Source organism: Vigna umbellata, chromosome 10 (genome assembly GCF_029865625.1).
Source record: "Vigna umbellata cultivar VRB3 chromosome 10, Vumbellata_1.0, whole genome shotgun sequence".
NCBI lineage: Eukaryota > Viridiplantae > Streptophyta > Magnoliopsida > Fabales > Fabaceae > Vigna > Vigna umbellata.
The window spans coordinates 14554142-14564066 of record NC_142174.1 but is presented as its reverse complement, the minus strand read 5'-3'; the positions used below and the strand labels follow the sequence as shown (position 1 = coordinate 14564066).

Genomic DNA, 9925 nt, shown 5'->3' with positions numbered 1-9925 from the left:
GACTGGCTTCTTTTTCCTCAAGCCGAAAGATAGGTTGTGTCTTTTTCTTCCTCAAGCCAAAAAAATATTTATTATTATTATTTGTACTTTTACCTAACTTTTACCTGTAAGACTTTAAAACTTTATTCATAAATATAGAAAATTGCAGTTGGAAATGAGAAACGGAATATAGTGGTTTAACGGAGAGTATGGTCTGTTTGCATGAATTCTGGTAGTGAAATGAGGAAAGAGACATTGCAGTAAAGGACAAGGTGGTGAAGGTTAAACAGTTGGTAGTTTGAAGTGTATGAGAGTTAACAAAAACTTTTCTCCTTTTCTCACTAAGGTCCCCCGCTCAAAATGCGGCCAAGCCCATACAACAACGACAAGTCCTTTTCTCCTTCCTTTCCTTTCATGGCCACACTTTTCGGAATCCGATGCCCCTATCCTTTTCTCCATCTCTTTATCTCACCTCTATTTAACACTTGTAAACGCTTACGTGCACCAAAAATCGAATTGAGCATATTCCTTTAGGATTTCTTTACGGTATATTCTGTAAGTGCTGTGGGAGGTTACATAAGATCGATCATAGAGTAAAACTCAGAAACATACATTTCAGAGGAGAAATCAAACTTTTCAATGTAGAACGTGCCAAACAAGGCTATATGATCTTATAATAGAATAATCTCAATTTTCCGGACAAGTGTGTTTGGAACAATCGAGTAAAAATAATTTTTGTTTATGAAAAAAGACAATTGAATTTATTTATTTATTTATTTAAAGAAAAGTTTATCCATGAAAATATGATATGTGGGACCAAAGATGAAGATGATGATGTGCAGGGTTTTGAGTTTTGAAGTTCGTAGCTGCCTTAATTAGTGCGCACTTCCAACCTGAATGAGCCTTTGTCTGCATGCAACTGTATAAAAGTTCACGCACTATGCAACAATAAGATTTTTATACTCTTTTTAAAAAACTATGCTAAGTATCAATACGATCTTTGACATCGTAACTATACGGAAATCATTTTTTATCACATATAGAAATTTACTACAAGTCAACAAGAAAGAAATTAAAAAAAAAAACACGAGAGGCCAAATTCATGTAATATACATAAAAAAACAATAATAGAAGAATAAATAATTCTAAACATCGTAACTGAAACTTATTATGAATAAAAAGTTGCACCTTGGAAAACATTCTAACATATCATTTATACAAAATTTGATTTTTCAATGTCATAGTAGTCACCCTATCCGAACACTAATTATTTTTCTAATAAATATATAAATATTTAAAGTTCATGTTTCTACAATATTCTTAATATTTTCAACACTCCTTTAAAGACCAAGAAACAATTTAAGATGAAGAAACCTTTTATCATTTTATTATTACAAAGTTTAATAAACTATCCGAATTTTAAAACAACATTTATAAGTATAAACATATAACACTATATTGTGAATATATACAAAATAATCTTCAACTGATAGTTTCGAAATTTGTTTACGTGTAAAAAAATTAATGTAATTAGATAATAATGATTATATTAATTTAATTTTAAAATTTAATAAATAAATTATATTAAAATTTTAAATAATAATAATTTTCAATCTCGTGTTAAATTTTTAAACTAAAAACATTTGTTACATCCAAAACTGTTAACTATTAGTCAACATGATCATTTGTAATAAACACTTAAAACGATGATGATCATTGCTCCCAAAACTCTTGACCCTTCGTCTTTCGATGCATATGAGTCGTGAATATCTACAAAATCAAATACTCTATATTAAAAAGAAAGTACGATAATCAATCAATACTTTTAAAAACCATAAATAAATCTTGGGTATTTATTAAAACTTAGAAAATGTTTTTTAATATTAAGAAATATAAATTTCAGTGTCTTGTTTTAAGAATGATTTTTAGTTGGATGTATAGATATTACGTCCATCAAACAATCTCATATAAATTCTTGAATTTTTTTAGATGTTTTTTCCTTTCTCATAACTGAAAACTTATAGTACATACTAATTTTTTCATATAAAAAATCATTCTAATTAATTTTCTATCAAACGATAGACATAACAAATAATTGTTAATATTACTGAATAATAAATTCATATTTTTAAATTTATTAGAGATTTTCTCACACATATAAACTGTAGTCACCGAGTAATATTCATTTTATCAGGAAATTGCCGTCTTATGATTTGTAATTGTTCCTTGCATGTCATGGAGCCAAACACTCCACATGCTTCAACTTCAAACCAGATTAATGACAGTGCTCTAGAAATTAAAATGAAAAATAATTCAATTCAGAAGTTTTCGGAGAAATAAAGAATACGTGAAACAAAAAAAAAATGGTTGCTTTGATTTTTGAGGAAAATATGATTACCTGATGATGGAAGGACAAATTCCTTTTTGTTCCCTTGGGTTAACATCTGTTCCCCACTCACCAGCAGCATGCATAGGTTTTCAGAGCCTTTTATTTCAAACACAACTATACAAAAATTTAAATTATGTACTATATCTTATACACGTGTATATTAGTCAATGTATCGGTTGAAAAAAAAATCTTGAATAAAAACCAGTAAAATTTAAAGTAATTGAAGAACTTTTGCAATCTCAAAACTTTAATAACCAGATCATTAATTTTGGTTTCGGTTCACGGTTTGATGGTCATATAAAAATCATCTTATTCCATTTTGATTAGATGTTTAATTTCATTTTAATATCTGCAGTTTTATCTATTTTTTTTATAAAACTTTGGGATGAGCATAAATGTAGGTCCTAGATAGGTAGATCTGGACTGAGGGATTTGTGATTGTTTGGTTTAATTTCCAGTAAAAGTCATCTAAATCAATACTTTCTTTTATTCAAATTAGCTACGCAATCAAATCAAATAGTTTGAATTGGTTGAAATAATTTAATCATTTTAAAACCTTACCTTCGGGGTGGCTATCGAAGCAGAGTGTGCAGCGAATGGACGAGCCATCATTGGGCACAAAGAGAAAAGTGCAGAAGACACTACTGCTACGGGTAGTTTTTTTTTTTTTTTTTAATAGAACGAGTTAATTTGTTTTTCAAATTATTAATTTGAGTTTTTTAAAAAGAATTTTGAAGAAATCATCATGTTTATATTGATTTTGAACAATAAAAATAAGTTGCCAAAACAGACGATTTTTGCGTAATTTTTGTATAAATTAAATTTTGTATCCTGAACATTTAATTTAGTTAACGTTAATTGTATTTAATTAAAAAAATTGTCATTTTTATGACTAATTATTATAAAATTTGTTGAGTACTTAAATTGTAAACTGAAATCAGAATTTTATGTGACAGTTTCAATATAATTTAATTTATATTAATTTTGAACTGCAGTGGATATTTCTTTTAACAACTTCATAATCAATTACATAAAAATTGTCTGAATAACGACTTCATAGATTACAAATTCAATTCAAAATTTAAACTACTAAAAAAAATTAACTAAAATCATTATAAAATATATGACAATTTATTTTGATTACCATTAATTAAATTAGTTGATCACGAATTTTAATTTACATGAAAATAATATTATTTTTTTGACAACTTCATTTTCGTATTTCAAAGTCCTTCGTTTAATGATGACCTTTTTAAAATAAAGTCGTATTTACACGACATGACTTGACCTTCGAGATACATTTTTAAAAAATAACCTAATAATTTAAAAAAACAGATTAATCAGTTAGATTAAAAAACCAGTTTTACATTATGTACGAAAACAATTCCAAACAACCATTTTTTTTAGCTGCAGGTGAAAGTGGAAAAAGCGATGGATCAAAGTCAAACATTGTCAAAAAGTTGGAGCTAATTTAAAACATGTCATCCACCATTTTTTACGGCAGTTTTTCAACAGCTATCATCGAAAAATACTTTTAACGGCGAATTCTGCCCTACAAGAACACTCACAAAGAACTTGAGTAACAACTACAAAAAATTAAAAATATATATATAATACATGGTGAGATTGAATCCTATATTTCCAATTCTTAAACAGGTAATAAAATCAAACCACAATTTTCTGTAAATGCAATATGAACTTTGAGATTTTATATTTACGATTTTTTTTAATTCTATTTTCAAATTTTAAATTGGGTTGAATTGGTTTTGCACATGGTGATATATAGATGATGTATGTATACTTAGTTGCAATTGATCTTTCTGACCCACGTGTATGTGGATGGTCATTGATATTCCATCCTACATTCATATCTATTACTTACCTCACACATAGAAATCCGTATGGTCCTAAATTAAATTAAATGACCATGTGTGTCATGTCCCCTTGCTCTTTTCTCCTACCATAATTTCTTGTATGTCACCATTTCAAAATTTATTGTCATCAACTAAGAATGTAGCATTCGAAAGGAAACACTAACATCAAGAAACAAAATCCCCTCCCAACACAAGGAACCCAAAAATATCGAGGCAAAAAATTAAATTAGAAGTATTTTTTTATCTTTTTTTATCAACAAATAATATTATATATATATGTGTGTGTGTGTGAGAGAGAGAGAGAGAGAGATAATTAGCCAAATGTAGGTTAATTGTATGAATTTACTCAATAGCGGCCACATTTTATTTATCAACAAATATTTTATATACCGACTAGCATACTACGAAGTTGGTTGATAGAATTGAAACAAAACGCGGTGTATTCATGACAAAGTCTTAATTATATAGTACACACGAAGTAGTAATAAAATGCTAAACTACTATATTTTTTTATTTCTCAAATTAGCTTCAAGCAGTAAAAAGTTGAATCAAATTATGGTCAAAGTAAAAATTAATTAGTTCTGAGTTAAAAGTAGAATTGATTTGGATTAGGAAGAACTAGAATTAGTACCGAGCTCAATACATGTTTCTGCAACTTATTGTTTAAAGAAAAAACAAATATAGTAAATTAAATGAAGATAGAATGTCGTGTGATCAAAGACTTAGACGGAGAATATTAATCCAAAAACTTGCTTGAGATTCTTTTATTTAATATCTTTTAATTAGTGTCCGAGAACATGTACTTGGATATCTACATGTAGTAAAGATTGAACTTTTGTTTTTTTTTTCTTCTAGAAGAATTTTATTTATTTATTTTGGTATAATAAGTTGGTGTAGCATAGTAGGGAGCAGTGACCACTCACAATACGTACTTGACGACTAAGCCAAGGAGGTGAATAGATAAATAAATAAAATATATATATAAAATATGCATACGAATTGTTGAAGGAGGAGAAAGCGCAAATGGCAGTGTACTTGACACTCAAACAAGATAATGGTGGTGGGGAGTATTAAATGGCATTTTCTTGTTTCACTGTTTATAGGAAGGATATATCCGTAATTGGGTTTATAACACAATTATTTTGCTTGAGACGGTTCTCCACCAAACGGAATTTTGGGAAGAAACGCAGATGATGGTTTCATTAGAACCGCATGATTCTTATTTTTTACTACAAAATCAACGTTGCTTTGTTTGTAGTGAGTAATTTAGAGGGTAATCCCAGCTCATCCTTCATCTGTCTTAATCTTATTCCTGTTTGGAAGCATGAGGTGTAAGACGCGGATATGGCCACCCAAGGGCGCAGGGTACAAACTTGAATAACGGCGCGGTCAGATTCCCCGTCATTGTTAACAGAAACTAGGCCACCACCACACTTGCCAGCAGCACCACTAAGAAAAAGCAATTACCTAATCCCAACCGTTGAATCCCTTTCGTCGCTATCACAATTTCGTCGTCTCCGTACTACACGCGCGCACCAACTTACTACGCTCACTCACGCCACACCTCCTTCATTCCCTCACTCTCTCTCTTACATTACCAAACTAAACCCCAAAAAACCACACAACGCAACGCAACATCGCGCACACCAACACCTGAATAGGAATCACCTCGCGAGAGGACGCAACATTAGTTGTAGTACTTAAAGGGACTCACAGTGCACATCAATGCTTGCTCAGGTCGGTGTCAGGACACGCGCTCCAGCCGCATTAGCCATGGAACCTGACACTTCAGCTCGACCAACTCCCAAGAGAAAGACCATCACCCACACCAACCAAGACCCACCTAAATTCTCCAAGTCTCCCAAAACCACTTTACGCTGCCTCAGCCCTACCTCGGCTGAAATTCCTGCCTCTTGCTGCTCCAACAATGGATCCACCAGCCTTGATGAGGACATGATCAAACTCTCAGATCTGGAGGTAACCGATTTATTATTTCTTATCTATTGCTGTCTGTCATACAATTTCTGATTCAACACTCCTCTTAATTCCTTCCTTTCGCTAATTTAGTCTCTGTATAGCCTTTCATTCACTCATTTTTTATCACCTAAATTAATGCATCGCATTCAACGTTTCCTTACAGGTGGAGAGCGCGCGAGTTGAAACGTCGACGTTCAATGGTGCTGCACAAATTGAAGGGTCTTTTAATCAAACTCATTTTATTTAAATTTGAATTTGCTTCCAGCTATAGTTCCATATCCAGACGTTTTTCCTCCAACCCATTTTTTCTCCATAATCAAGCCCCCTCAGTTCAAAACAGCACGACATAAAAAATGTATCAACAGTCATAATAATTTCCTCAATTCAAAACTCAAACTCGTTCTTCTTCTCTCTCTATCTCGTGTGTGAGTGTTTGTGTTTTTTCGCGCACTACGCATTCTATTCTATCTATATATAATTCTGAACCGTAATAGTTTTCGTGTCCGAACATTGCAGGAAAGAGATGAATCGTTCCGGCAAGCTTCTCGAAAATTCGGAGGAGACAGAGTCAGTGGAGATGATTTCTTGTCGTGCCTCGTCAAAGGCTCGAACCATGCCAACCGAGTCGGAGCTGGAAGAATTCTTCGTTACCGCCGAGAAAGACATTCAGAAACGATTTCAAGATAAGTAAGTTATAATTGCTAGAATTTTCTTCTTACTCTCTCTCTCTCACTTTTTTATTTTTTCCTTTTTTTTTCTAGTTTTAGTTTTTGACACCAAAATTAGTATATGATGTAGCTCTGTCATTCCATTTTAATTAAAAATTTATTTTGCAGGTACAATTATGACGTTGTTAAGGATATGCCGCTGGAAGGACGTTATGAGTGGGTTCAGTTGAAACCATGAAGGTGTGGGTCTCGCCATAAGAAAAAAAAACTCCGATCAATTTGAACATGCCATTTTGGTCTCTTCAATTATAATATTGCTAAGTCCGGTCTAGGTCTTTGGTTTCTTCAGTGTTAATTATCATTTACACCAACCAAGACTCTTTTCTCTTGTGTACAACTTTTTTGTATTTGAGTGTGGTTAATGTAAACAGATTGAGATTCATTTGTTCCTTGTACTGAGAAGCAGCTTAATGCTCGCTTGTGCAGAATACTGTAAACTTCCTTTACGAAGAACTAACGCTCCCTTTACCGGTTCCAACTTCTCTCATTTTTTTCCTATAAGCGTTCCCCTAAAATCCCTGTCCATTTGTGTTTTTAAACTTCGCTTTTTAGTATAGAGTACACAGAAGTCAGTGACTGTATGATTGTGTCTAGTTTTTCTATTCTTTTGTATATTTTTTTGAAGAAAAAAATAAACAAAGAAAAATGAGAAGGAAGAAGATTAGCCGACTTATAGCGAAAATGGGGAAATGAAAGGAGTGGGAGTTGGTAGTAGGAAGAGGGGAGGCCATGGGAGGGGGCAAAGACACGCACCGTGCGGTGTAAGTTATGGGCACGTGTTAGTGAGGATGAGAAAGATGATCTTATTATCCCCGCCCCGCCCCACCATGTGAGAAATTGCAGCAAACACTTTCACAAGTACAACAAATATAGGGAAGGGAGTAAAAATTGGAATATTGTTTTTATTGTTGTTTCCACACGTTACCATTCTCGCTTCTTCTTATCCACCAAGATACATAAAACGGAAAGTATCTGGTCTTGATCAGAATTTGAAATCCATAAAGAGAGACACACGCATCATTAGTTAGTTTGGTAGTTTTGTTTAATCATTAGAATTCATGGCAAAAGTGGATTCATTTGAAAGAAAGCGAAGTTAATTAGAGAGAGGAAGAGGAAGTAGGAATGAGAACGGGAATGCGGTGAGGTGATGAAGATGAGAGGAAAGGGTTGAGGTAGCAGAAGAGTGGTGTATTGTTGGGTTGAGAATTTGTGGTCCCGATGCTGCATAGCCACAGTGGACGTAGAGATGGGAGGTAGGTAGTGTGACCTTATTCGGCCGTCGTTTGGTTTTGCAATTTTTAATTAATTATTTTGCCATGTTGCGCAGGAGGACCGTGTTTGTCACGTCGTACTAGGTAGGCCCTTATTAAAGCGCTGAGATAGTGCAACAGTACTACATGGTTGTGGATTCCGTGATGTGCCTTCCCACTGCTGCTTTCCGTTATGTTATAATCATTGCCCTGCAAATCAACACCGTGTTTCGGATGAGATATCAGAATATCAGAAAATCAGATATCCTTTGACAACACAGGATCTTCATTCTTACAAACTTTTCAATCTCCCATCGGGACGTTTCCCTTTATTCTCCCTTTTAACCCCTGTTAACATGTGCACATTCATATAATAAATACACTGCTGTGTTGTTTTCTCCTTCCCCCCAACGTGGAAACCAAACACACATTTATCTCATTTTTAATTGGAAGGTAATTTCAATAAAGCGGTTTATTTTATCAATCTAGGTCAATAATTTTTCAAAATTAAATAGATGGGTTCGATAATGTCAATAAGTTGTATCTCCTTAAGACGATTTTGTTGTAAATAAGTCTTCATTCTATCGGACAATTTCTTACCTCTTAAAATGAAAATTTAGAATCACATAACCACCTATCACTGATATAAAAATAACATTTTGTAACAATTTTTTATATAGTTTACAATATATTTGATATAAAAAGTAACTGAGATGACAGAACTATAAATATTGTAAAATATTTTATATCGATTGAAACTAAAATTTGTATAAAAAGTAAAAATTTTACATGTATTCTAATTATAATTAATATAAAAATAGGCATGGTATTCTTTTTGTAATAAAAAGATTTTTATATATCAGTTCTAGTTATAATATGGATATAAAAAGTAGTTTCTTATTTCTTTTATTTGTAAATATATTAGCACAAAATTTTCAAAGCCTTTTCTTTTAAGGTTTCTTCTTGTGCATTCTTTATCATGTGAGAGTCACCAAAGCCAAGTATTCATGTCTGTTATCGTTGCAAAATCAATAATCAAGACTTCCATTAACGATATCGTTTACTTCGTTAGCGCAAATGTTGACAGAATCATAGTACTAATTGTGTTTCAACCTAAATTTTTGTTCACCAAGAATTGTGCAGACGAATTAGAGAATTAAATCATGTTCGTTTATGAAGATTTGGAAGCAACATAAAAAACTGATTTGTGAGATACATGATTTTTCTTATCATGGCTTATGTGCTCAGATTTGAAGGTATTTTACACGAAATATCCTTTCTACCCTCCTATAATTTCATAATTCCAACTTTGATACTAAATGTAATCATACTATAATCAATTTCAAATTAAAAGTATTCTATTTAATGTTAAAACGTAATTTGTATTAAAAAAACGTAACTAATATGTTTTAATTAATAATAAATAATTATTATTATTATTATTATAATAATAATTATTATTATAATAATTATTATTATTATACCACGGTTAAAATATATTCTTAAAAAATAATATTTAAACAAAAAAATACATAAAGAAAAAATAATAATTTTCTAAAAGAATATTCTTTTAATTATTTTATTAATTTTTTTATTCTATTATTTAAAATTATTTTTATCAAAAAGTATTTTATTAATTTTCTTTAAAATTATATTTATAAACTTTAAAGTATTTTTTATATTCAATTTACTAAATTACCATTTTGTTTCTCCTTATAAATATTTTTA

The 9925-nt window shown here is 31.4% G+C and overlaps 1 protein-coding gene across 3 annotated transcripts; it reads left to right on the top strand.

Moving 5' to 3' along the window:
* Positions 1-5807: 5807 nt before the first annotated feature.
* LOC148191978 (cyclin-dependent kinase inhibitor 5-like) lies at positions 5808-8597 on the top strand. 3 transcript variants are annotated; one of them, XR_015782526.1, is made up of 5 exons: positions 5808-6219; positions 6383-6438; positions 6736-6906; positions 7056-7418; positions 8275-8597. XR_015782526.1 is itself a non-coding variant. In XM_088100140.1 (4 exons), the coding sequence occupies exons 1-4, from the start codon at positions 5968-5970 to the stop codon at positions 7123-7125; spliced, it is 549 nt and encodes a 182-aa protein (XP_087956266.1). In that variant the 5' UTR covers positions 5808-5967; the 3' UTR covers positions 7126-8597. The 3 variants fall into 3 exon arrangements, 1 of the variants encoding a protein (XP_087956266.1); XR_015782525.1 differs by having other exon boundaries at positions 7056-8200; XM_088100140.1 differs by having other exon boundaries at positions 7056-8597.
* The last annotated feature ends 1328 nt before the right edge of the window (positions 8598-9925 follow it).

What these genes read in the sequence shown, in the direction of transcription:
- LOC148191978 (XM_088100140.1), top strand. Translation starts at nt 5,968, where the DNA reads ATGCTTGCTCAGGTCGGTGTCAGGACACGCGCTCCAGCCGCATTAGCC. An exon ending in GGTGCTGCACAAATTGAAGG is followed by an intron (nt 6,439 to 6,735) that starts GTCTTTTAATCA and finishes CGAACATTGCAG; the next exon opens with GAAAGAGATGAATCGTTCCG. An exon ending in CAGAAACGATTTCAAGATAA is followed by an intron (nt 6,907 to 7,055) that starts GTAAGTTATAAT and finishes TTTATTTTGCAG; the next exon opens with GTACAATTATGACGTTGTTA.